The sequence below is a fragment of the Petaurus breviceps genome, unplaced genomic scaffold (genome assembly GCF_028583685.1).
Source record: "Petaurus breviceps papuanus isolate PSGF00001 unplaced genomic scaffold, PetGlider_PUasm1.0 174, whole genome shotgun sequence".
NCBI lineage: Eukaryota > Metazoa > Chordata > Mammalia > Diprotodontia > Petauridae > Petaurus > Petaurus breviceps.
The window spans coordinates 25,267,037-25,294,918 of record NW_027185761.1 but is presented as its reverse complement, the minus strand read 5'-3'; the positions used below and the strand labels follow the sequence as shown (position 1 = coordinate 25,294,918).

Sequence of the window (27,882 nt, the reverse complement as noted above, 5' to 3'; positions counted from 1 at the left end):
TCTGAACCCTTTAAAACGGCAAGCAATCTGATATAGATTATATGTATGCAATCATGGAAACCTGTTTTCATATTAGTCATGTTGTGAAAGAAGAAAAAGAACAAAAGGGAAAAGCCACAAAAAAATGAAAATAGTGTGATTTGATCTGCATTCTGACTCCGTAATTCTTTTTCTGGATGCAGATAGCATTTTCTGTCATGGGTCTTTTAGCCTTGTCTTGGATCATTGTGTTGCTGAGATCTTCTCAGTCTATCATAACTGATCATAGAAGAGTGTTACTGTTACTGTGTACAATGTTCTCCTGGTTCTGCTTACTTCACTATGCATCAGTTCATGTGAGTCTTTGCAGGTTTTTCTGAAATCAGTAGTAGCATGTGAGGTAGTATTCAAACCCAGCGGCTTGATTGCAAGGCCAGCAGTCTATCCACAACACCAATTTAAACACTATGTTCTAGGATTTAAGGGTGAGTAAGAATCCAGGCAATGAGGGATGGGGGACAGCATGGAGGATATTCCAGGAACAGTGTAGAAAAAATTGTGGAGGCAATTTTTGGAGACATTCATATAGCAGAGTATGTGAGCCTTCGTCACTGAATGAGAGCTGCCTCAGTCAAACTGAGACCTGGGAAAGTTGTTAGCTTAAAAAGTCTAAGGTCTCGCATTGCATCCTGGGTCATCTCCAGTCGTTCTGATCTATATCTTTTCACTGGACCCAGATGGCTCTGAAGGAGACAGTGAGGCTGGTGACTTTGCACAGCCTACCTAGTTTAATTCACTTGCATGTCATGGCAACATCTTGATGTCATGGTCCTCTTTGAGAAAGAAGGAGAAATGACATCCTGGACATTCAGTGCGAGAAGCCTTATCTCATGCTATGGTCATCCTGTTCTCCACCCTCCTATCACACTGGACCAGCTGTTACCTGATCTTACACTGCCCTCTTCCAGCTCTCTGGCATATTTCTGTTCCTTCAGCTCAGGTTTCACCTCATTCAGAAACCCTGCCCTGATTCCCTGGGCTGAAGGTGTCCACTCACTCTCCTCCAATTTTCATGTGTTACATACAGTATCTGGTTATCTCTTCACCTTCTACCTGATAGCTCATTTCTCAGTATTTCTTCAGTAGAATATAAGGTCAGTGAAGGCAGTGACAGTATTTTGGTTTATCTCGGTATCCCCGGCATCCAAAATAGTGCCTTATACATTAGAGATGATAGGGAGTCAACCTGAGATTCACAGGAATAAGGAATTAGCCAGTAAGGAAACTTACTAATGCAGATCCACACCTTCTCTGCAATTTAAGGCGCTAAGAGGAGTTGTCAGGGTGGCTAGGTGATGTCAGTTCTGGAGTCAGGAGGACTGGAGTTCAAATGTGACCTCAGACACTTAACACTTACTAGCTGTGTGACCTTGGGCAAGTCACTTAGCCCCAATTGCCCTGCCTTCCCTCCTCCAAAAAGTTAAAAAGAAGAAAAAAGTTGTCAAACACCATCCAGCATCCACAGCACTCTCCAGTTCAGGCTGAACCAGATTAAAGCATAACTGGGAAATAATGAACTAAATCAAAATATAGTACAACATATATCATGTCAATATGTGGTTTTCTAAGTCAATATGGCCCACAGGGATCCTTATGGTTTAATGGCCACTGTTTCTATTTGAGTCTGACACTGTGGGTTAAAATCTCCTAGGGCACTAAGATATTAAGCAACTTGACCAGGGTCACACAGCCAGCTGGGACTTGAACCCAGGGACTGCTCTGTCCCCCAGGCTATGCTGACTGTGCTATATGTGTTAACCTGCAGTAGGCAGGCACTTCATGAGTTTGTCAAATTTAATGCAGAAACAGGCTGAAACAAAGTGATTTGTTCCAAGTCCCAAAGCTGGTGAGTCACAGAGCCAGATCTCCAACTGAACTCTCCTGAAGCCAAATCCACTGCCATTTTAACTCTGCCATTCTGTTTGTGGTATGTGTGAGCTTCCAGGGACCAAACAGGGCAGCACAGATATGGCATCAGAGCTCAGCACTATCACTAGCAAAGTTTGTACTGGAGGCAAGGAGGGAAGGAAACAAACATTTCCTAACACGCATGTGTCAGAAGCTATGCTAAATGCTTTACAAATATTCCATCATTATTTGATGCCATTATGATCCCCATTTTACAGTTGAGGAAACTCAGGCAGAGAGAGGTTAAGTGACTTGTCCAGGGTCACACAGCTAATATGTGAGATCAAATTTGAATTCAGGTATTCCTGATTTGGGGCCCAGCCCTCTATCCTGTACTATTTAGCTGCCACATAACGATGTAAAATTTAGCATGGCATACTTGGGATAGAAGGGATATATCATATATTGTGTATACTCAGTTTTGCATGACTGAGGCAGCTGGCTCCCTTGACTTATCCTTGTAATAGCTCAGGAGAAACTAATTAAGAAAGATATTCAGCAAGGAGACTGGCAGCCCCAGAACAAAATGAAAGATTTTTCTAATATAGGCAGTGCACATTTTTGGCCAGTTTGAATTCCACAGCTCTGTTCATTTGGGGTTGCCTAAAAAAAGACGGGAATGAGCACAAAAGCCCTGGCTCTTTTATTCACAAGCTTTGTGAATTTGGCTAAGTCTCTCCCTTTGGGGCCCCATCTGTAGATGGAGAGGAGGTTGGGTTAGATGATCTATAATATCCCTTCTCACTCCAAATCTTTGATTTGGGGTCACTTCTTCCTTATGGAGTGGTGGAGATGAATGGTGTGCCTCCTCTCTCCCTAAACCATCCAACTTCCAGGATTACTCTCCTCCTCCTAAATTGCCAACTCTTGTTACTAGGCAACCTGCTACTAAATTCAGAACCAGTTTCTGACACTTAAAATTATTTTGGGCAAGTTATTCATCTATAAAATGGGAATGTGACTACTTATCTGCCTCCCTCTTCGGTTTTAGTGAGGATTGGATTATGTGTAATCCTTTCAAGTCAATGCCACTTGGTGATCAGTGGAAGGTGCTGGCCTTTTTTTAGCCTAAAGAAGACTCAAGAGGGAACATGGTAGCTGTCTTCAAACATTAGAAGGCTGTCCTTTAGAAAGGAGATTGGGCTCCTTTGGGTTGGCCAGAGGGCAGAACTAGAAGCAATGGATAGAAGATGCCTGGAGGCAGATTTAGCTTTGTACAATGGAAAAGTACCAGGGGATCTGAAATTTAAGTTTGGAAGGGACCTGAGAAGTCTTGTAATACAGCCTCCTGAATTTTACAAAAGAGGAAACAGACCCAGACAGTCCCAGATTTGAGGGCAAGTCCTCTTTCCTCAAACATCAGACCTCTTTCCACTTCCTGATAACCAGAACAGTCCCATAGTGTAACAGGCTGCCTGAGAAGGCAGTGACCTTCTTCTCCCTGAAGTCTTTAAGCAAAGGCCACCTCCCATGTATGTTTGGGAGGGGTTTCTTACTCTGGCATGGACTGGACCAGATGGCCTCTGGAAATCCTTCCAGCTCTGAGATTTTGGAAGGTAACAGTCAGCATTTTGTAAACCATAGGCTTGAGGTCTTTGGGATATATATTTAGGGCTGGAAGGGACCTTGGAAGGGCTGCTAGAGGTCATCTAGTCCAACCCTCCCCCCTTAATTAAAAAATTATTGATATCTTTTCTTTCTACGTCATCTAACTTCCTTGGCAATCCCTCCTTCCATCTCCTAGAAAGCCATCACCTGTGACAACGGATTCTTTTTTCAAATATTTTTAACTAATTACATGTAAATTTTTTTTAAACATTCATCGTTCAAAACTGAGATCCAAATTCTCTTTCTCCCTCACCTCCCCCCTCACTGAGAAGGCAAGCAATTTGATATAGGTTATACATGTGCAGTCATGCAAAACATATTTCCATATGAGTCATGTTGTGAAAGAAAACAGCCCCCAAAACCACAAGAAAAATAAAGTATGCTTCAATCTGCATTCAGAGTCAATCAGTTCTTTCTCCGTAGGTGGATAGCATTTTTCATCATGAATGCTTCAGAATTGTGCAACAATGCATTTTAAAGAGGAAAAGCTTCAGCAGAACCAACTGGGAAAACTCTGACGTCTTGTACAGTTTGATTCTCTTGGTCCCCCAGCTGGGCAGAAGGGATACAAGCTAAGAACTCCCATTACGCATCATTCTTTTCCTAATTCTGTATAGAGCTTGCTTTGATTCCATGTGTTTACATGGTGTCTCCCCCGGTAGACTGTAAGCTCCTTGAGGACAGGGACTGTGTAGCCTCCCAGCTCTTAATGCAGGGCATAGCATATAGTAGGCGCTTAATAAATACTGCTTGGTTGATAAAATGTCAGCTAGGGTTATTATTGCTTATGAACAGGGAGCAGGTCCTCTCTCTTCTGCTCTCCCAAACAGTGAACGACTCTCGAATGGCACTTTGTGATGTCCCTGCTATGGGGAACTTCCCTTCCTCCTCCACTGATGCAGATCAGCACCCGCCCTGGATGTTCGTGCGAAAGCTGCTTAGTGCACAGAGAGGTTAGTGACTTGCCCAGGGTCACACAGCCAGGCTGTGGCAGAGGCAGCTTGAACCCAGTGCTCCAGGACTCAAACCACTGCACCACCCTTCTGCTTTCGAAGGGCACTTTGAAAGTGATCTCAAGGGCTGTTACCCTACGTTCAGAATGAGACCTCAGAGGCGAAGGTCGCCTGGTCGGGCCGGCGCAAGCGCGCTCCCCCTAACGGCCTTTCACAGCTGGGAGGACCCTCCCCGACATTCCCACCCACCACCACACTGGGCTCAAGGCGCACGCGCAACCCCCCTTCCTCCGAGGTTCTCTGCAGTCAGGCGGGGGCGGCCGTCCGGAGTGCGCACGCGCATTGCTGCCGGTTCCTCCGTCTTCCGGGAGCCGTCGGGGCGTGAGCCAAAAGCGCGCTTCCGGCGTGGGCGGCGCAAGCGCGCTGGGTCGGGCGGGGGCCATGGCGGGGCAGGAGGATCCGGTGCAGCGGGAGATCCACCAGGACTGGGCGAACCGCGAATACATCGAGGTCATCACCAGCAGCATCAAGAAGATCGCGGACTTCCTTAACTCGTTCGGTGAGCTTCTGGAGGAGTCAGTGAAGGCGGCTGCTTCCCCTTCCTCCCAACCTATACTCCCCTCCCCCCCGCCGCCACACCCCGCCCCCGCGCTGGGCCTCCTGCCGTGACCCCCGCCCTGCACCCCCCACCCCCACCCCTGGTGGGGGCGCCCTTTGCCAGCGGGGCCTAGAGGAGACGGTCCCTTCCCTCCTTCTCGAGCGCTTCGAAGGAAAGGGAGAGAGAATTCCCGTGCCCCCCTCAGGCTGGGAAGCAGGGAGGTCATGGGTCAGGGAGGGAGACAGGGAGTAAAGGTGCTGCCCCTGCCCTCAGGCAGCTCCCCCTGGAGGGGAAGCGGCGGCTCGGGGGCTACGGCCCTAGAGAGCGGAAGTGGCGGGGGAGAGGCCGGGAAAGGCCCCCCAGGGTGGGCTGGGCACGGGGATGGCCCGAGGGAGGGAGGAGGGACATCGACCCTGTGTTTTATCGGCCCGGAGACTCAGGCCGTGAATCCTTGCGGGCACTTATTGTGCGCCTTCTGTGTGCAAAGCCAGGGCCTTACAGATAGAAAAGTAAGAGGCCGTGCTCTCCTTCTGAAGGGGGAGGTCTCAGCTGCAGCTCAGACGGCCCTTAGGGCACTGCCGCCTCTTTAATGTCATTTCCTTTGGATCCCAGTCAGCCCTCAGACTCCATGTCCAGAGCTCTTTCTCCTTCGTGGCTCCATTTATTCCTTCCCCGGATATTTATTGAGCCCTGTTTGGGGGGAGTATGTAAAGGTGAGTAGGACCCTGCCCGCAGAAAGCTTGTAGTCTAGTAGGAGGGATGAGAAATGTAACGGCGCCTCTAGTGATGGTTAAGGCATGGGAGTGGGATACAGCTAGCCAGGAGCGGGGATCCCAGCCCGAGAGATTATAGCTGTATTTCCGTGTGCAGTAGGGATGAGACGTCACCATTGCAGTTCAGCACATGACAGTCTGTGCAAGAGGCTGTGCCAGATTCTGGAGATACAGAAGCCTCACAATCCTTGTCCTCCAGGAGCTTACATTCTGTTGGGAAGCTACAGCATAAACACCAAGATAGTTTGATGAGGGAGGACCAGGGTAGAAAAAACCCTCTAAACTGAACCTATAAGGAACATGAAGTTTCTGGGAGTTAGAGATGAGGAAGAAGACATTGTGGTCATGAGAGCAGGATTGTGTAAGTTACATGAAGTCTGAGAATGAAATGAAGAATTTGGAGAACAGCCAGTAGGCTCATATATGGCATACACGGAAGAGTGTGTGATGTGAGCAAAGCCTAGAAAGGTGGGTATGTAGATCTTCTCTGCCAAGCTGAGGAATTGATATTTGATTCTAAAGGTAATAAGGAACCACTGAAGATTTTTGATCAAGGGAATAACACGATCAGACCTATGCCTTAAGAAGATTATTTGAGCAGCTTATGTGATTGGAAATCAGATCGAATAGAAACAGAAAGATCAGTTAGAAATACTCAGGGTGACAGGTGAGAAGAGCATGAGCAAGGATGGTGGCCACGTGAGTGGAGAAAGAGGGCTAATGGGAGCTGCAATGGGGATAGGATTGACAAAACTTCGGAGGCAAATGACGGGATATGGGGGATGAGGTAGTGGAAAGATTGATTTAAAGCTGACTGTGAGGGCATGAGCTATGATTTCAGCAGAAATAGGGAAGGAATAGCAGTTTTAGTGGGTAAGATATAAGGTAATGAATTCTGTTTTGAACGTATTCATTTGGTCTTGCCAAAACAATATCCTGGTAGTGTCAGTTGAATCGGTTGACGATGTGGAGTTGAGGAGAAAGCTTAGGACTGGATATATAGATTTATCATCTGAGCAGAGATAGTTGAATTCATGGGAGCCAATGATATCACCGAGGGAGAAAGTGCAGAAAGATAAGCATTGGGATGCCTACTTTGTGAGAGGAGTTTGAGGAGTAGTCAGAGAGGTAGGAAAAATGATGTCACTGAATCCAAGGGAGGAGTGATTCTCCCAGTAGAGGGAGTGAGAAGTTGGTTAGCAATGTCAAAAAAATGCAGGAGAATGAAGACTGAGAAAGGACCCTGCGATTTCCCACCCTGGAGATCCTTTCTTTATGGCCTTGTAGAACACAGTTTCCATTGAGTGGAGAGGTAGATTTCAGGGAGTTGAGGAATGACTGAGTGGCGAGGTAGTGGAGGCGGTATAGGATTTTTCATAGGAATCTGGCAGAGGAAGCCCTTCAGGGTATAAGATAGTAGCTTGAGAACTTAGCAGGATCAAGGGGAGGATTTTTAAGGATGGTGGAGACTTGGTCATAGGCCGCAAGAAAGGAGCTGCTAAATAGAGAGATACTGAAAATGAGCAAGAGAATGATGGATAGGGCAGCCTCCTGGAAGAAACAGGAGGGGATCTGACTGGGGGCACCTTTTCCTCAGTGATCTGAGCTGAAGGAGGAGAGCCTTGGGGAAGATAGGGAGGTTTTGAATTGAATAGGGAAGGTGAAGGAGCTCACAACCAGTGATCTCTGTTTTCTCAGTAAAGTAGGAGGCAAGGCCATCAGTTGAGAGATGGAATGGAGGTATAGGGATCTGACTTCAAGAAGAAGGTTTGGAATATACCTTGGGGAGTGTATGTGAAAGTCAGGAGAATAAAAAGATTGATTGCCATGTAGCTGTGAGGATCTGATTAAGATGAGATAACGTGAATTTGTAGTGCAGCCAAGCACATACTTGTATGACTTCCTCCACTGGTATTTAGCTCCAGAGAAGGGGCAGTAAAGCCAGGTGGATGGTGAGGAATGGTCCGGGATTGAGTGTTGGCAGGGCCTGAATAGCAGGTGGACAAAGAGGGCAGTGCATAGATGAACTAGTTATTTAAGGTCAAGACTGTGAAGGGAGGAAAATGAAGCCAGACAGGAGTGATGGAATTGGAGAACAGCAAGGATTGAGAGCCCAGAGAAATGAATAGTTGGTTTAGGAGAAGAGAAGCAGGTCAGGAGGTATAAGGACAGAAAGTTATGATCAGAGAAGGGAATGTCAGCTCAAAATCATCAAGTGCAAACGGGTATAGGCATAATATCAATGCTGGGTCTATATCCCAGAGAGATCAGAGGAAAAGGACCCATGTGCACAAAAGTATTTCTAGCAGCTCTTTTCATTGTGACAAAGAATTGAAAACTGCGGAGGTGCCCCCTCAATTGGGGAGTAACCTCACAAGTTATAGTATGTGAATGTGATAGAAACTGTTGTGCTTTAAGAAGTGATCAAAGGGGTGTTTTCAGAGGAATCTAGGAAGACTTGTATGAACTAATCAAAAGGGAAGTGAGCAGAACCAAGAGAACAATTTATATAGTAATGACAATATTGTAAAGACAGTTTTGAAAGAGAAACACAAAAACCACCTCCAATTCCAGAGGGCTTGTGATAGACCATCTGCCCACCTTCAGATAGGGAAGTGATGGACTCAGGGGGTAGATGAAGATGGATTCTGTTTTTTAGGAAACATGGGGAGAAGAGAATTTGGAGCTGAAAAGGAAAATAAAATTGAATTTTTTAAAAAAAGAAACACTTATAGGTGATAGTAAGCTCTTAGGTATAAACATCCTGGAGGATGGCTAAGGTGGAAGGAAAATTTAGGTCAGGGGTTGAGGAGGCCCAGGTGTATTAGGTGATACTAATCTTGTGATTACTAATAATAGGTGATTTAGATCTTGTCTTAGCTAAACTTTGTATCTCTCCCACCTAAGAGGTACTTAAATGTTTGTTGATAGATTGGTACCATGCTGGAAAGAAGGGAGAATTGTAAGGCTTGTAGATAGCCAGGTGACTGGTCCTGGGGATGGTCCAGTTTGGGGAGAATGCCTTTCATGTGTCCTGGGAAATCCAGAAGAGGATGCTGCTGTGTAGAGGGAGAGCCCTGCACCAGAAGTCAAAAGCTTGGGGTCCTTCTGATTCTACATTGGCCATGAAGTAGCTGTTAGGACCTAAGACATCATATGCCCTATTTAGACCTTAGTTTCCTTCTGTGTAAAATGAGGGGTTTGGACTAAACAATTGAAAAGGTCTCTTCTTGGTGTAATATTTCAGGATTCTCTGAATTGGACAAAGTTATAATCACGTGTCTTCAGTAGAACTGGATTTAAATCAACTCAGAAAATTGAGGACTTTCTGACTTTGTGTTAATTCCTGACATCTTGGCCTTCCAGTGTCACTGGGAGAACAGAAACTAATACATTTCCTCAAATGGTTTTTTGACTCAACAGTTTCTTTACTTAAAGACTGGAGACCTTCCATGCTGTACATTGGAAGGTTAGAGAGTAAGAGGGTCATTGACTTTGTCTTAAATCTGAGTATAGTAGTTAATGATATTGGAATTGAAAGATCAAAAGAACTCAACCCTTCAGATATGTAGTTCTTTTTTTTGTAACAAAGGGATGTAGAAGATTGCTTCTTTTAAGTTATGGTGTACACATGTTTCTGTGTTTTCAAAGGAGATTATGCTATCTGATAGAGCATCTCGTATAAATCAGGAGGCCCTTTTTTTTTTCCTTTTTGGAGGGCAATTGGGGTTAAGTAACTTGCCCAAAGGTTACATGGCTAGGTTTTTTGTGTTAAGTGTCTGAGGCTGGAACCGAACTCAGGTCCTCCTGACTCTTCACCACCTAGCTGCCCTTGGAGGCCCTCTTTCTAAAATTTAATAATAACCTGACATTCTATTTGCCACATTTTGTTTACCAGCCTTGTCTTGAAAAATTAGATCAGATGTGGTGACATTATTTCTGCACTGATGAACACTCAAATCACAGCCATTTTATTCTTAGTTGAAGTGGCACATCATACTTGCTGAATTTAGAACTGAAGTCTTATGTCCAAGTATATCTTTAAAAAAAAGTGTAGGCTTTTATAATTTGGACCTAGGATAATGGAAACATGTTTTTTTTTTTTATCCATATGTATCAGTAATTGTATTATATATTTTCTTTGACTTTTTTCCTTCATACTGAAAATGTTCTTCCTGTACTTGTGAACTAAATGTTTTTAACCATAAGAGTGTGTTTTGTTTTAATCCTTAGCCATCAGAAGTGGCATGACCAAGTCGCTTAACCCCAATTGCCCTACCTTCCCCCCTCCAAAAAGAAAAAAATGAAGAAGTGGCTTGACTCTGGGCCTAATCTGTGTGCTTGCAGCTTAATGAAATGTGGGTTTTGTGATTGGGTGTGACAGATGGTACAGGGAAGCAGTAGGAGGCCCCATCACTTTGAGAAAATGCCTTGACAATTGAGGGGCATCACTGCCCTCTCCAGAGGGAAGCTGTCAGGGCCCCTTGCTTTTGAAATAGAAACCAGTTCTTCAGCCTAATTCTTGGCTTTCTGAGCTGTGCTCCTTCTGTTAATAAATATCTAGTGGGGTTAGGTGTGGGCTAGTCACTGGTGCACAGCTCCTGCTTCTGAAATAAATTTTGGGGACCATAGAGCTACCAAGTAACATGGTTGCGATTCATGCTTTGAGATTTACAAAGTGCTTTCCTCACAGCAACCCTTGTGAGGCAGAAGAATGAAGAAACAGAGGCTCAGAGAGGTTAGATGACTTGACTAAAGTCTCATGGCTTAGTAAGTGTTGGGATTTGAACTCAGGTGTCAACACCAGATCCAACACTCTTTCCACTGTGACCCCACAGGGGAAAAGTTTCTAAAGATCCAAATATGGAGGGATCTACATGCCCTCCACCATGCTGGTCCCTCTTTGGACACATTCTAGGTTAGCAGTATCTTTTCTAGAATTTGTCCCGAGTCAGCCATGATGCTCCAGGTGGGGTCGGAGCAGAGCAGACCAGAGCTCTCTTGTGCCACTAATGCCTGAAATGGCATTAGCATGTTGGACTTCTGTATCATGATGTTGGATCCTATTGAACTTGCTGGCTTACCTTTCCAATCCAAAGATCATTTTTCTAGACAGAAATTTACAAAGCAAAATAGAGTTAAGTACTTTTTTGTCTCCTTCCTGTCATTCATTATTATTGCCCCATCTATCTGAGCCGTATCTGTAATCTTATTTTCTTACTAGATTCCTTGACTTTTGTATTTGTCCTCCATTACCTCCTCTTGTTTCTGTCTTTTTATTTTAAAAAATGTTCCATTGATAGCTTTTGCGTCATCTTCATTTCTAATTGGTATCTCTCTCCCACCTGAAGAACCATTCCTTGTTAGAAGACACAAAAAAGAAGAAACAAAATCTACGTCCATTTCTATAGACACCTTCCTTTTGTCTCTGCTCCATCCTGTTTCTTTTTATATTTTTAGAATATTTTTGAGAGCTTCCTATCCCTCCCATGCTGATTTTCTCATGGCCTAAAGCAGGCCTGCACAACCTGTGGCCCATGGGCATGCCAAAGGATTTTGGGGTGGCCCCTGAAAAACGCGAAGGATGGTTTCCTTTACAGTTTTTGTGAGCAGCCTGAAATCCTTTGGCATGTGGAAAGCAGTCCCTGGGGTTGTGCAGGCTTGGCCTAAAATTTTATAGGGAGTCTACCTCTTGTTTTATACTTTATGCTTTTTTTTTTTTTACTTTTATGCTTTTTGAAGTCTTACTCTGAAATTCAGGGTACAGGTCATACTATGGCTCTCTTTCTTTCCTTATGAATTCTAAGATGGAGTGGCTATTTTCCCCAGAAGTTCTCATTTCTACTTCAGTATCTAGCATTCATATCATGTGCTAATTGAAGTAAACTTAAAGAATACATTGGGGGGTGGCTAGGTGGAGCAGTGAATAGAGCACCAGCCCTGGAGTCAGGAGGACCTGAGTTCAAATGCAGCCTCAAACCCTTAACACAAAACTAGCCATGTGACCTTGGGCAAGTCACTTAACGCCAATTGCCCTACCTTCCCCCCTCCAAAAAGCAAAAAAAAAAAAAAAAGAATACATTGGGGACTGAAGGATGGAGGAAGAGAGAGAGTCTTATGTAAAAGTAGAAAGAACGCTTTTTTTTTTTTTTGCTTTTTTAGAGGGGTAAGGTAGGGCAGTTGGGGTTAAGTGACTTGCCCAAGGTCACATGGCTAGCTTTGTGCGTGTGTGTGTTTTGCTTGAGGCCATATCTACAGGGCCAGTGCTCTATTCACTGCGCCACCTCCCCACCCCCAAAACGAACACATTTGAGGTGTCTGGAGGTTCAGATTCTTGCCTCAGCTCTGCCACTGACTGGAATCTATAACCATTAGAATCTTGGCTTACTCATTTCATCTTTCTGAGCCTTGGTTTCCTCAAAGGTAAAATAAAGAGAAGATGATCTAAGGTGCTTCTTGTTCTAAAAATAATCTTTGCATTGATTTCTTCTATGAACGTTTATTAGCATTGTTCTTCAGGTGACTCCATCCTAGAATTATTTGAGGTTTTTCCGTCCTGAGTTTTAAAAATACACCATCCCTCCCCTTCCTCATGCTATTGCTTCCTTCCCTTTCCTTTCCTTATCTCCAGTTGAAACCCTTACCTTCCTTATAAGACTTCTCCTCTCTTGAATACCCATTAACTCTCTTTTCTTCTGCCTTCTTGGGTAGGAACTTCAATTGCCCCAGACTTGGTGGGGACACTGAACTGTGGAGCTACAGTTTTAAGATCTTTCTGCCCCTAGGCTTTGCTTTAAACATGTGTTCTACCTGAGGTCTCAATTCCTCTTGGGTTGGGGGTATGGTTTGAGTCTGTGTGTTGTGATGTTGACTTTGAGCCTTCTATATCTTTTACTAGATATGTCCTGTCGTTCAAGGCTTGCAACACTAAACGAGAAACTCACGGCCCTGGAACGGAGGATCGAGTACATTGAAGCAAGGGTGAGCATGACCAGGGAGATACCTTGTCTTGAGGTGGGGTAGAGATCCCCAAGGGAAGAGTTTTTGTTCGGGAGTTCTGGATGAGGGGACTAGATAGATACCTTTTCTAATCCTTGTAAACCGAGTTGTGTCCATTTTCCTTTGACAGGTAACAAAGGGTGAGACCCTTACTTAGACCAGTGGAATATACCTGCTGGTCAGTCGCCTTGGAGAACACAAGCCTGTGTGGGAGAGGCGCCAGCAGACTCCAGCTCCTTCCTGACTCCTTACAGAGTGCCAGGGCTTGTTCTTGCTTTTCTGTTTTGAAAATGTGGCCTTTGGGCTCTACCATTTGCATCTGTGGGTGTGTGGAGTGGGGGAGAAAGCCAGGGGGAACTCTTGCAAAAACTGGGCATTTTACTTAAGTGACTTTTTTTTACTTGGAGATATTTGTCAAAGTGGCTGAAAAGCTAGAAGTTTGGGACCCTCCATAAGATGCTCTTATCAACCTCTTCTTCAGTCCCTGCCCCCTGCAGCTTCCCAGGTTTGAGATGGCTGAACAACATTTCCATCAGACCCACATTGTCGTTTCCAGGAGGGCTCTTTGTTCACTGCTGATTGTTAGTGGGGGTGCTGAACTTCATTCTGAGGGGGAGTGGTGTCGAGGTTTGTCCAGGCTGATGCCCTCCACCAGGACGTGTTGGCTGCCATAGAATGTTGTTACTAATCTGCCAGGTTTTCTGTCCTTTTAAGGGAGATGGGGCTGGGCTCTCACATGGCTGGAGGGGCCATTTTCAAAGTCTGTTTCTTTTTTGTCATGTGAGGTGTCTCTGCCTGTCATGTTTTCCCAATAAACTTCTCAACTTTACCTGATTGATGTGATTGAGGTGGGGTGAAGACCAGATGAAGATGGAACGAGCCCCTTGGCCTGCCCCCTGGTTGGGGGACACTTGGTATTCTCAGATGCAGGCCTTTTTGTGTGCTATCTCCACAGCCATGACCAGTGCTCAGACAGCTGCCTGGATGGTCGATCCAGGGTACTATTGAAAGAAATCCCAGCTCTACCACTCTCTCCCTATCTGACCTTTGGCAAGTCATCTCAGGGCCTCAAGTTTCCTAATTTTCAGAATGTAAGGGTTGAATTAGATATGATCCCTAAGGTCCTTTCCAAATTTAAGTGGTCATAGAACTTGGGAAATCGTGTCAGGAGGTAACATCCCCATTTTCTGAAGAAAGACCCTCCTTTGCTCTGAGACCACTGCCAAAACTCTTGTGAGCTATTTTTATTAAATTTGGAAATTAGTTCATTGTAGATACAACTCAGCTTACTGTTTTAAATGTTCTCTTTTATTGTTGTTACTGTTGTTATCCAAGAGGCATCATGGCCTCAAAGCCAGGAAGATCTGGGTTCACATCCTACCTCTGACACGTTAGCCATGTGACCTTAAGCAAGTACTGAACTAGCCCTTTTGTGAAAGAAATTTCCTCATTTGGGAGTTCTTCTGGATCAAGGAAATCGTGGGTCCAAGCCCCTGGTCCTAAATATTGTTTAGTTGCAGTAGTTGCTGTTTGAATGTTACTAGAAGTATCTCAAAAAGCACTTTAAGTGATTTTGGTTCATTATTCCTACCTCTTTGGAGATTAGGATGCAAGTGTCTCTAGTGCCCCTAACTTTATAATTACTTAACTGAAGACCAGTTTTAGGAGCTAACAAGTAACAGTGAACTGGTCTGTCTTGCTGGGCAAGCACTTTGCACATGCATGACTGCCTATTTTAATTTCCTGTTGCCAGTGTTTTACTTACAAACACACCGAAGATTTTAAATTTGTTTCCAGGGAGCCACGAAGTGGCTTAGTATATTCTGCTTCTAATAATAACTCATTGACTATAAACAAAGCAACCAATAACACCTGGTCCATTTTCTCTGGATATAATGTTTTCATATGACACTCTAGGGTGTGTCAGTCTGCTTATTTTTCTCTAGGATTGCACGCATTTTCCCTAGAATTTTAAAAAGTAAAATATCATGCCTCAGCCACCATTTATTCCCTATCCCTATCTGTCTTCCCCTCTAGAATGTAAGCTTCTTGGGGGCAAGAACTTTCTTTGAATTTGTATCCTCACAGCTTAGCTGGGTATTTGGCACCTAGTAAGTAATTAATAAATGCCTTTTCATTCATGTAAGTGACCCAGGGCATTACTTGGCATTATGACTATCCTCACCTCCATTTTTTGGGCAGCTGGGTGGTGAAACAGATGGAATGCCCCCCAGCCCCCAGTCAGGAGGACCTGAGTTCAAATCTATCCTGAGACGTGCTAGCTTTGAGACTTCAGGGAAGTCACTTAACCCTGTTTGCCTCATTTCCTCATCTGTAAAAAATGAGTTGGAGAAGGAAATGGCAAACCACTCCAGTGTCTTTGCCAAGAAAACTTCAAATGGGGTCATGGAGAGTTGGAACAAGACTGAAATAACTCAATAACAAACTTCCTTTTTCAAGAAGGTTTAGGAGTTTCCCCTACAACCTTTGCATTTTTTATCTGGACCACCATTTCCTTTGTTGGCAGCCCTAACCATAGGGCTTTTTGAATGTCTCATTTGTCTTTAGAAATCTGGAAGGATGCATTTTAAATTGTGTTTCCAAAAGACTTGTATTTGCAGTGTTCACACTTAGATTCAGGCCAGCTCTCCCTGGCCCAAAGGTGTTGGAACAAAGCCTGTTAACTTTTTTTTTTTGCTTTTTTGGAGGGGGGAAGGTAGGGCAATTGAGGTTAAGTGACTTTCCCAAGGTCACATGGCCAGTAAGTGTTAAGTGGCTGAGGCCAGATTTGAACTCGGGTCCTCCTGACTCTACTACCGGTGCTTTATTCACTGCATTACCTAGCTGCCCCAAAGCCTGGTAACTTTTGGAAGACCCAGCTTGATCAGGATTCAAGAAATACATTCTTACTGATTGTCAGTCACACACAGGTGTATGTCCATGGGTGTTATGCGAAATAAACTTGCCTTCCAAACTGCTAGTTTTTTCATGTTTTTTTCTTCTAGAAGAACAGCTTTTCCACCAACCAGTAATTATAGTTGACTTGGGTTTTATACTGAGTCTTACTCTGACCAAAAGTGGCAAATGAATACAAAGTGCAAAAAGGAGCCTTCAGAGCATTCTTTTTATTGCCTTACACTTAGGTGAATGCTCTCCTTAGGGGACTGGGAACTGAGAGTTTGCCTGAATAGGTTTCAAATTCACTTTGTAGATTAAAGTAGCCTGCTCTGTTTTTCAGATCTGTGGCCTGAACCAGACTCTGCAGGGATGGGGAGAAATAGAATGTTTACCCAGTTTCTGAGTAAGGATTGTTAGCTTCCAGAATTGAGTCTAAGAAAGGCAAATGGAATTAGGTTGTTTGCCTGTTTACTTCTCTCAAAGTAGGCAGAGCTGTGGTCACAAGGTGAACTCTCCAGGGTTAGGCTGCCCTGTTTCTGTACCTGACAGGCTGATGTCACTCCATCTTTTTACCTCTGGACAGAAAATACCTCTTTACCAGGACCTTCCCCACTCCCATCCAGATTTGGGCCATCTAGACAAAAGAATCTGTCTCCTCTCCCTGTCTCTGCTGGAGCAGAACACAGTGGCCTTTCCTACTTTAGATTAAATTCCTTGTGAGCTTGGGTGAGGACTGATCAGGATAAGGGGAGTCAATGCAATCTCATTAAACTTGTTTGGGAGCTGACCAGGATAAGGGAGGTCAATGCAATCTCATCAGTAATGTTCTTCAGAAGACAAAAACCAAAAGTCAAGACTTTGGAAGAGGGGGGGAGCTCTGAAGCTCCCCAAGATATTGTTTATTAATCAGCATGCTTTAGAGGGATTTCTGGGTTCAGCAAGCTAACATTGCAAGGATCTCAGGCATGTTGAGCTTGAGGGATGCTCAGTTTGCCTCCTGATTGACTGTCTGATTCCCAGTCAGTTTAGCTTCCTGCGTAGTAACTCAAGCAGATTGAGATGGTTAGTAAGGTCATTAACCGTTCTATTTCTGCAATTTTTATAGGACCAAATTCCAATTTCTCAACCATGTTATTTATTTTGTTTTTGGAAGCAAGGCAGTTGGGGTTAAGTGACTTGCCCAAGGTTACACAGCTAATAAGTGTCAAGTGTCTGAGGTTGGATTTGAATTCAGGCCCTCCTCACTCCAGGGCCTCTGCTTTGTTCATTTCCCACCTAGCTGCCCCCTCAATCATGTTATTTACTCTGACCTCTGAATTTTTATATAAAGTCAGAAAGGATTCTCAGAGAAAGTACTAAATTCGATGTTTTCTCAGAGATCTCTCCCAGATGTTGCTTTTTCTTCACAGATACCCCCCAAAACATTTGTTCCCATTAATTGTATCCTCAGCTCTCTGATGATGTGATTCAGGAAACCTTGCTTGGCAGTCTAAAGGTTGGTGGTTCCATTGCTAATCCTAAAGAAGTGTGGCCATTTACACAGGGTAAGTGCCCCACCCTCAAAGTGATATCAAAGAATCAAACCTAATTTCCTTCTCTAGAGAAAGCAACACAGGCACAGCTACAAATTGTCACCAGCTTCATTTGTCACCACTAGCTCTAAAAAGCCCCTAACAAATAGAATCAGAATTTTGGAGCTGGAAGTGACCTTCAAGTTCCAGGCTACAGAAGAACTAGTCTCCTCAATGCCTAGTCTATCCACTACTACCCAAGCTGCAATTCACAAATCAGTTATCTATTTGTTCTTCCACAGAAATTTTGTTTGAGTATTCTTGTCTTGCTGGCACTCTGATAATCTATTCTTTTTAAAAAAATAAATTTATTTATTTACTTTTAGTTTACAACATTCAGTTCTACAATCCCTTGAGTTCCAAATTTTCTCTCCTTCCCTCTCCTCCCCGCCACCCTCACCATGGCAGCATGTAGTCCGATATAGATTCTACCGATCCCTTCACATTAAACATTAGTCAAGTTGTAAAGAAGAGTTAAAACCAATGGAATGAACAATGAGAAAGAAGGAATAAAACAAAGCAAAAAGAGAGAGCAAGTAGTTTGCTTTAGTCTGCATTCAGACTGCAATTCTTTCTCTGGTTATGGATAGCCCCCTCCATCAAGAGTCTTTTGGAACTGTCTTTTTTTTCTTTTTGGAGGGGGGAAGGCAGGGCAATTGGGATTAAGTGACTTGCCCAAGGTTACAAGGCTAGTAATTTAAGCTTCTGAGGCCAGATTTGAACTCAGGTCCTCCTGACTCCAGGGCCAGTGCTCTATTCACTGCACCACTTAGGTGCCCTCTTGGAACCATCAGTGTGTATTGCTGAGAGGAGCCCAGTCTATCAACGTTAGCCATCACAGACATGATGGTGTATCTGTAATTGTGTAGAGTGTTCTCCTGGCTGTGCTTCTCACTCAGCATCGGTTTATATAGTCTGTTCAGGTTTGATAATCTCTTCTTTCCAAAGACTGGGAAAGGCACTATTTCATCCTATTGTCTTGGAGAATTAAAAGAGGATAGTCAGTTCTTTGCTGAGTGAAAGCAATTGTTTCCCCAGGAAAGGCTTCCCTTGAGAGAACATCACAAATATTTCCTGTTTTCAGCCTGCGACTCTATTTTCTAAAATGTGAGAAAAATTCTTACCAAAAACCTCCACATGGCCTCGGTCAATTAAGGAAAGATTGTATTTTACACCATTTTCTGATGGGTGACCTGGCCGACCCTCCCTTGTGGAAAAGGGTAACCTAGCAGTCGCAGGCACACATTTTAAGACAATCACAAAGCCTTTTATGACTTATCCTGATTCTCATTTTCTTCCCTTTTGTCCTATGGGTTAGGCATTACAGGGTTCACAGCCTATCCCCAAATACCTGAAATTCACCCCCTATGTGGATCTCTACCCCTTCTTACATTTCTCATTTCCACATTTCAATTCCCCTACCCTTTCATCCTCATTCTCTTTATACTTTATTTAGTAAAGAAATGCCAAGCCATAAATACTCTTAGTCTGCATCACTCATATTTTATGATCTCCATAGCATGAAAAAGGAATTTTCTCAATTGCTAAGAGAGTTGACAAAAGTTTGAGTTGAAGATCCAGTGCAGGATATCCATAAGAAGAGTCCTGTTACCTAAAACAGTGTCTAGGTTAATTGACCTCATCTTTAGTGAGCTACACCTGGTCTGACAGTTTTTTGATACACAGAAAAAAGGCCTCAGAACAAAAGAGTTTCTGCCCTCAATTTCTGAACTACACCCCCAACTGCTTTCTGCTACAATCAGTTTATCTCTTACATTAGCCATAAGTATGACTTCTTAGGTTTCACAAATTATGTTTGTATGATTTCTGTGGAAACAAAATTGAATCGTCCCTTACATAAGACACACTCAGATTCAGGGGTGGAGCAGGTATCTGCTCTCTCACCTTCTCTGACCCAGTCAAGTCAGTTTTTTTTAATGCTTCCCACCATAATTTGGTTGGAAATTTATGTCCAGATTTATATCATCTATCAAGACTAGCCATCTTGACTCTTTATGCCATATCCACCATTAATTGTCCAAACCTTTTGATATCAGAATTGGTGATGAGGAGCAAGAAAACAGGAAAGGCTGTGGCCCTTCATGCCCAAAATGTGGAGTGCTGTATTTCTTTTTTTTGGGGGGGGGGTTATGCTTTTTTTTAAATTAAATTTTATGTTTATTTTTAGTTTATAACATAAATTTCCATAAGATTTTGAGTTACAAATTTTCTCCCCGTCTTTCTCCTACCCACCACCCCAAAACATTGATCCCACTGAATACCCCCTGCCCCAATCTGCTCTCTCCTATATCCTACCCCATCCCCCCCAAACTTTCCAGTAGGTCAAGATGGATCTCCAAACTCCAGTGCCTGTATATCTTATATCCCAGTTGCATGTAAAATATATATATTTTAAACATTTGATTTTAAAACTTTGAATTCCAGATTCTTTCTCTTCTTCCCTCATCACCCACCCTTATTAGGAAGATAAGCAATTCAATATAGGTTGTATATGTGTAGTTACGCGAAACATTTCCATAGTGGATATATTGTGAAAGGCTGACTATATTTCCCTCCTTTCTATCCCACCCGCCACTTGTTCTATTTTCTACTTTGACCCTGTCCCTTTTCAAAAGTGTGTTTCTAACTACCCTCCCCCCCATCTGCCCTCCCGTCTATCATCCCCCCTCTTATCCACTTTCCCCCTACTTTCCTGTAGGGTAAGATACCCAATTTAGTGTGTATGTTATTACCTCCTTAAGCCAAATTCAATGAGAGTAAGATTGACCCCATTCCCTCTTGCCTTCCTGTTCTTCCCCTCCATTGTAACAATTTTCCCTTGCTTCTTTTATATGAGATAATTTACCCTATTTTGTCTCTCCCTATCTCCTCTCATTATATTCCTCTCTCACCTTTTAATGTTATTTTTTAGGGGCAGTCCAGGTAGCACAATGAGTAAGAGCACCGGCCCCAGTGTCAGGATGACTTGGGGATCGAATCCCAGGCTCAGACACTTAGCATCCACCCAGAAACACCTGGCCATGTAACCTTGAACAAATTACTTAGACCCAATTGCTTAGGGGTGGCCAGGTGGCTCTGCAAGTAAGAGCACTGGCCCCAGAGTTGAGATGACCTGGGGATTGAATCTGGGCTCAGATACTTAGCACCACACCCAGAAATAACTGTCCGTGTAACCTTGAGCAAGTTACTTAACCCCGATTGCTTTAAAAAAAAATTTTTTTAAATATTATCCCTTCCTATTCAATTGATCCTGTGGCCTCTGTCTATGTATACCTGTACACATATATACACACACTCACATATGTATTCATACACCCATATGTCCTCCTATATAGACATGTATATATATACACATTTATATTCCCTTCAACTATCCTCATACTGAGAAAAGTTTCATAAGTTATAATTATCGTTTTTCCATGTAGGCATATAAATAGTTCAACTTTAATAAGTTCCTTACGATTTCTCTGTTTACTTTCTCATGCTTCTCTTGCTTCTTGTATTTAAATGTCAAATTTTCTTTTCAACTCTGGTTTTTTCATCAAGAATGCTTGAAAGTCCTCTATTTCATTGAATGACTATATTTTCCCCAAAAACATTATACTCAGTTTTGCTGGGTAGGTGATTCTTAGTTTTAATCCTAGCTCCTTTGACCTCTGGAATATCATATTCCAAGCCCTTTGATCCCTTAATGTAGAAACTGCTAGAGCTTGTGTTATCCTGATTGTGTTTCCACAATATTCAAATTGTTTCTTCCTGGCTGCTTGTAATATTTTCTCTTTGATCTGGGAACTCTGGAACCTGGTTATAATATTATCTCTCTTGGATCTATTTTCCAGATCAGTGGTTTTTCCAATGAGATATTTTACATTACCTTCTATTTTTTCATTTGTTTGGATCTGTTTAATAGTGTCATGATTTCTCATGTAGTCATTAGCTTCAAATTGCTCCAATCTAATTCTGAAGGAATTATTCTCTTCAGTGAGCTTTTGAAATTCTTTTTCCATCTAGCAAATTCAGCTTTTTAAGACATTCTTTTCCTCATTGGCTTTTTGGGCCCCTTTTGCCATTTGAGTTAATCTATTTTTTAAGGTATTATTTTCTTCAGTCAGGTTGTTGACTCTCTTCATGATTTTCTTGTATCATTCTCATGTTTCTTCCCAAGTTTTCCTTCACTTCTCTTATTTGATTTTCAAAATCCTTCTTAAGCTCCTCCATGGCCTGTAACCAGTTCATGTTTTTCTTGGAAGCTTTTGGTGCAAGAGTTCTGACTTCATTGTCTTCCTGCTGTTCCATGCTTTGATCCTTTTTGTCCCCAAAAAAGGAATCTAAAATTGGATTGCTGTGTTTGCTTTGCTTCCTTTGTTTGATCATGTTGCCACTCAATTACTTGACTTTTGAGCTCTTTGCCACAGTAGAACTCTGCTTCCAGAGAGGAGATCTTTGTCCCAAATCTCTGGGGTTTTTGCAGTTACTGGAGCTATTAGTTGCCTTCTCTGCTGCCCCCACAAGCTCTGGCCCACTGGTCACACACCTCAGGACCTCCACCCAAGACCTCAATCCATATCCAGACAGTTTGAGGCAAGAGTGATTACCCTCTGAATGATCTCTTGGTCCCCCTACAATCTATGGACCAGCAGCTCTGAAGCAGCCATGTGGAGGTGGCTGCATGGTTGGAACATCTGCTGCTTCTCTCTCTGGGGGCAGAGGCTGGACCATGCTCCATCCCCCCCAGTTCCAACAGAGTTCCACACTGACCTTTTTCTTTGTCTTTGGCATTTATGGGTTGATATTTCTGGAAACCGCTACAGCTGCTGGTGATTCACTCTCCAGAAGTCAGTTCCAGCCGCTGCTGGTCAGGGCCGCCCTGTGGCTAAAGCCTTGGCCTCACACAGGGCTGGGCTGGGCTCCCAGCATGCTGCAATGGACTCTTCCTGTCTGCCTGCCAGGCTGTCTTCAGCAGGATATTTGTTTCTCTCTGTCACTTTGTGGGTTCTGTAGCTCTAACATTTGTTTAGAGTCATATTTTATAGGTATTTGAGGTGGTTATGGGGGGAGCTCATAGAGTTTTCCTGCTTCTATGCCATCATCTTGGCTCCCCCCCCGCCCCCCAGTGCTATATTTCTTAATATAGGTGAGAGGTCTATGCTTTCTTTACATCTTGCACTTCCAAGAATCTCCAAATGCTTTATTGAAATAAATTTTTTTCCAAATCTATTCAAATGTTTCATGGATAAGGCTGGTTGTTTTTTGGGAGAGGTCAGACCTCTCAGTGTTGCTGCATATCAGTGAAACCACTACAGGCCTAGTTTATTATACTGTGAGTCACTAGCCCACACTGGCTAATCTTTGATTTGTAAACCAGAATGTCCATTTATTTACTTAGACAACCTTAACAATTATGAATCCCAAACCAAGTTAAACAGGTTTCTCATTCTGACATGTTCAGTCAAGAGCTTTTGTAATTGGGTAGGGTGTGTTCCCCAAAGGGCTGTGGTCCCCAGTCTATTGTATGAAGATTTTCCTTTAAGGCAGTATTCCTTGGCCTATCCTTTCTCTAAACTTCCCTGAATTTCACCTTAACTTGTCCCTGTTTTCTAACACCTGTATACAGGGATACTTTTAAGGTATCAAGGGTTCCCCTTAGTTCTGTCTCAGGGTTGTTTATCCTGGAATACCAGTCTACAGGTATTTTTATTTTTTTTTTGCTTTTTGGAGGGCAGTTGGGGTTAAGTGACTTGCCCAAGGTCACATGGCTATTTAAGTGTTAAGTGTTTGAGGCTGCATTTGAACTCAGGTCCTCCTGAACTCTGGGGCTGGTGCTCTATTCACCGCACCACCTACCCTCCCCATCTTCATGTATTTTTTAAGCTGCTGTGTACCAGGCACAATGCTAGGTGCTGGGTTAGGTATCTCCTTGATTTTTCCAAATCACCCCTTCTTGAGTCTCTTACTCTGACCCTCTACAAATCTGTGACATTTACTAACCACTAGCCCATTCATTCCCATGCATTACTGCTATCTTTTATTCACTCCTCTCCTTCCATCTCTTACTATCAGATGTATTCACACAGAGTTCTTCTTACATTCATTGTCACCCATTTGGATCAGTAGCTGAATACAGAAATCTTTGCCACCATCATTCCTGCTTTGGGGTGCCCCACAATCTGCCTCAATTTCACCTACTTTTCCCTTGTTTGTTTTTTTTGTGGAGGGTGTCCTTTTACTCAGTCAAACAGGTGTTTAGTTACTATGTTTCCACCTTTCACCCAGGTCCTAAAAAGAGTGGGTGCAGACATACAGAAATAAAAATACAAAGTAAGTTTTAATAGTTTCTCTTAAAGGAACTATAAAAAATTTCCCACAATTTTACATTTAGCTCCTCTGACTTTGTAGGTAAAAAAGAGGCATTTTTGTGTAGTCAGAAGATCCAGGTTCCTCCATTGCTGTCTTGTGACATTGGCCAAGACACTTAACCTTTTTTCACTTTCTCTTTCTTTGGCTGTCCTGTCTGAATGGATAATTCTTAGACCTACTTACCTCATGAAATTGTGAGCTTTCAATAGCTCTAAGGCACTAAGTAAGCTGTGAAATCTAAAGCAACTATGAACTAGAGAAAATCCCCCTACAGCTTAACCCCCTGTCTACAATGACCTTGATTATTGGAGAATATACGTGATGTGATTTGCCTAAAGTAATTCTGTGAGTCATGAATGAAAGAGGACTAGATAGGACTTTTCCTAATACTTCCAGGTTAGTATACTGCCTGATGTGCTGATCTTACATTTTCTTAGCCCCAAAGGTATTCAACAGAGTCAACAAACGGGCGCTAGGTGGCACAGTGAATAAGGCACTGGCCCTGAAGTCAGGAGGACCTGAGTTCAAATTCGGACTCAGACACTTAACACAAAAACTAGCCGTGTGACCTTGGGCAAGTCACTTAACCCCAATTGCCCTCCAAAAGAACAAAAAATTAAAATAAAAATTCAACAAAGTTTCAACTGTGTTCTAGGAGTTGTGATTTGGGTTGCAGGGAACCTTGAAATGTAAGGGTACAGAGGGGTCTGTCTGGAAAGAATTCAACCACTTAAGTCGTCTTTCCTTTAAAGTATCAGGGTTTATTACAACATCAATAGATTAAGATTCCTAGTAAAACTGCAGTATTGTAAAGCCAATGGGGTGGGCAAATTTCCAAGTGAATCTGCATAATGGCCATGAGATTTCTATTTATCTACAAAAAAAGATCTGGATGGTATCAAGGAGTGGTAAATAGTCTGGGGTGAGCCAGATGCCTTGGGCAGAAGTAGCAGTGATCTAGGCTATAGAAATGTATGGGAAAATTCAGTGCATCCATGGAAGGAAGCTACTGGGGGTGAATGATAGGATTTTATTTCTTACTCTAGAAAGGTAGGTCAGTACCAGTGACCTGACCCTGATGGACGTTGGAGCATATCCTGAAACAGATCTGAAACCTCCAGGATGACTATGGACCATCTGGCCTCTGGGAAGGGAGCCTCTGGACCATCGATGACCTATATCTACTACTGGCTTAAACCAAACTGGATTATGGGAAGGGAAGGGCATTTGGCTTGAGGATTTTGAGAGACTCCCTTTTGTTAATACTCACTAACCTTTAGCTCTCTTGACTCACTCTCCCTCTTCCATGTCTCTACTTCCTAAACTCCTACCATCATTCATATTTCTTGCTCTTACATCATTAGACTGAAAACTCCTTATGGGTGTAGCCTTTATGGCTTGTACATCTCATGTTTTCCCTACAGCACATAGCATAATGCTTGGTTCAAAGACTGTGCTTAATATGTACATGCAGGGTTGACTGATCATTTTCACCAGGCATCAGGGATACAAGTGCATTAGTTGTGTGTGTGTGTGTGTGTGTGTGTGTGTGTGCTAAATAAGGTTTTCCTTGAGCAAACATGCTCAGTAAGTTCTTCCTTATCTTAAAACTGGACCCTTTCCTCTCTGTGGTTTGTGGTGAAAAGATGACATCTGTCACGTGTTTACTCAAAAACTTCCTGGACTGGACTGGAGAAAATTTAAAATGGGTCAAGGCAGATACTGAAGGTTGCTGAAGAGACTTAGATCTAAAACCTTTTAGCATTTGCAAATCTGACCTAGAGCTATTTCTGCTTAAGCTTAGTGGGTATGTATGTCAGGGCTTCACCTCTTCCCTCTCTCTGGGCTGGAAGAGTTGGCCTACATTAGATAACTTGTCTTTTTGTGTCTACTTTGCTCAGCACTTAGTAGGTACTTTACAAATGTTAATGAATTGAACAAAATGGGGCTGCAACCTTGACTGACTTTCACTGTGAAGTGCATTTGAAGTTTTCCCTTTCTTCACATGTAAAATGGGGTGGGAATGCATGAGATGTTGGGTTAGATAGGGTTTTTAACCTGGGGTCCATGGACTGCAAAGGTTCCATTGATACATTTCAGGGGATCTACATACTTAAATGGGGAAAAAAATTACTTCTTTATTTTCACTAATCTTTGGTTTCCTTTGTAATCCTTTCTATTTTAAAATATTTTGGGAAAAGGCTTCATAGTCTTTACCAGATTGTCTAAGCCAGAGTTGGGCAACCTGTGGCCTCGAGGCCACATGTGGCCCTCTAGGTCATCATGTGGGGCCCTTTTAATGCAAACTTCAGTCAAAGGGCCACATTTGAGGACCTAGAGGTGTCTCACAAAATAGACATACCCTATAGAAAGAAAAACAAGCCAAAATAACTATGCCTGACTGCAAAGTTCCTCCCTTTTCTCCCTGGGTAGTACAGAGTGTACAACTTCCCAATCTATTACACAGTTTCCCTTGATATGTACCCCTTCCTACTTACATGCATTGTATGACCATTAAAATGAATCTTTAATCCTCCCAGAGGAGAAGTTAATATTCATGACCTTATTATATATGAGTATTCCAAGCAAGACTTAGCTTTTACTCTACTTATTGGATTTCTAGCCTCAAAACAGGGATAAAACCAGTTGGATCCTGCTTTGCCCATTGTCTTATTGTGAGAGAAACTACATCATTATGTATCCCATTCTGCTGATTATTCTGAATTTATGGAAACAAATTTCTCCATTATGTCTCTCAATTTCCCTCTTCTGCTAAAAGATAAATTGGTACTAATCTATGTTGATAATGTCCCTGTTTAAATGTCTCATCCTTAACAGCCACAGGCTGAGAAATTCTCTTAGGTATGCTGACTAGCCTGATGAGTGAAAATGTTTAATCCACACCCCCACTGCTTTCTTCACAATCAATTTATTTTCCTTATTTGCTGCAAATCAAAAGACTTTCTGGTGTGTGTGGATCCTTAGATTTCTTTCTTTCTTCCTTTATTTTTTTTTTTTTTTGCCTTTTTGGAGGGGAAGGTAGGGCAATTGGGATTCAGTGACTTGCCCAAGTTCACACAGCTATTAAGTGTTAAGTGTCTGAGGCTGGATTTGAACTCAGGTCCTCCTGATTCCAGGGCCTGTACTCTATTCACTGTGCCAACTAGCGGCCCGATCCTTAGATTTCTTGAGTCATGTATTACATAATTTCTGTGGAAACATGTTTTAATCAATTCTCACATGGTCTCAGAAGTCCATGACACAAAAAAAGGTTAAGAATTCCCAACCTAGATCATCTGAAATGTTGAGTCTGTGGAAGTCACAGAATATCCAAGTTGGAGGAGGCCTCAACAAAAATCAAGTCATATCTTCATCTGAACAAAAATACCCTCAGAGTGTAACAGAAAGACTCATAGTGCCTTTGTCAGTAACAGGGAAGCTGGAATGACTGAGGCGGGCAAGAAGAGAGTGGATTTTATTTTGGACATGTTGAATTTGAGATGCCAATCTATGGCTCATCCAGTTCAAGATGTCAAGTGACCTCTAGTGTCTAGATGTCATCCTCATCAAATTGCTGATGGATGTGGGATTGATTGGAGCTCTTGAGAGAGACTAGGGCTAGATAGGTAAATCTGGGAATCATCTGCATAGATATGATAATTGAACCCTTGAAAGCTGATGATCCAAGGAAATGAGATAGAAGCAATTGATCCTCCTGTGACTGAGGGAACTGAAAAACTGCAGCTAAGGTGAGGAATAAAAGAGTAGAGATGGGTTCATTAGCCAGAGGCATGTCTAGGCTAAAAAGGAAGGGGGGTGGGGCAATAACTTTCTTCAGAGAAGAAACCTTAGTTAACTGAAGACATTCCAACAGATAGAGAAATATAGTTGAAGGTCGCTGCAGGAGCCAGTCTGTGGAGGGAGTAGCTTTAGAGGCAGAATAAGGTAGAGAGTCCTACTTATCTTTCTAGGATACTTTTCAGCCAGGTTTCAATCCTAGGAAAGCAAATTTCAAGAGTCCTTTCAGCTATCAGTGGAATGGGAACCTATGGAAGAATATACCCTTATTTTGTAAATAGGATTTCCCATTTCTATTTTACTTTTCTATTCTGTCCTAATTAAAGTCTTTGCTATTTAATTTATGAATGAAAAAAATT

The 27,882-nt window shown here is 42.8% G+C and overlaps 2 protein-coding genes and 1 long non-coding RNA gene across 4 annotated transcripts in view; 1 reads left to right on the top strand and 2 right to left on the bottom strand.

Annotated features, from left to right (window-relative positions):
* Positions 1–27,882, bottom strand: part of RPUSD3 (RNA pseudouridine synthase D3) — a 320,316-nt gene that overhangs the window by 225,036 nt on the left and 67,398 nt on the right. The window lies entirely within an intron of this gene.
* Positions 4,894–13,707, top strand: BRK1 (BRICK1 subunit of SCAR/WAVE actin nucleating complex). The gene is made up of 3 exons (XM_069083957.1): positions 4,894–5,067; positions 12,778–12,860; positions 13,009–13,707. The coding sequence occupies exons 1-3, from the start codon at positions 4,950–4,952 to the stop codon at positions 13,033–13,035; spliced, it is 228 nt and encodes a 75-aa protein (XP_068940058.1). The 5' UTR covers positions 4,894–4,949; the 3' UTR covers positions 13,036–13,707.
* On the bottom strand, positions 14,863–15,817 carry LOC138158059 (uncharacterized). Its single transcript, XR_011167546.1, has 2 exons — positions 15,688–15,817; positions 14,863–15,063 (listed from the first exon to the last, which is right to left on the bottom strand). It is a non-coding gene; the product is annotated as an uncharacterized lncRNA (long non-coding RNA).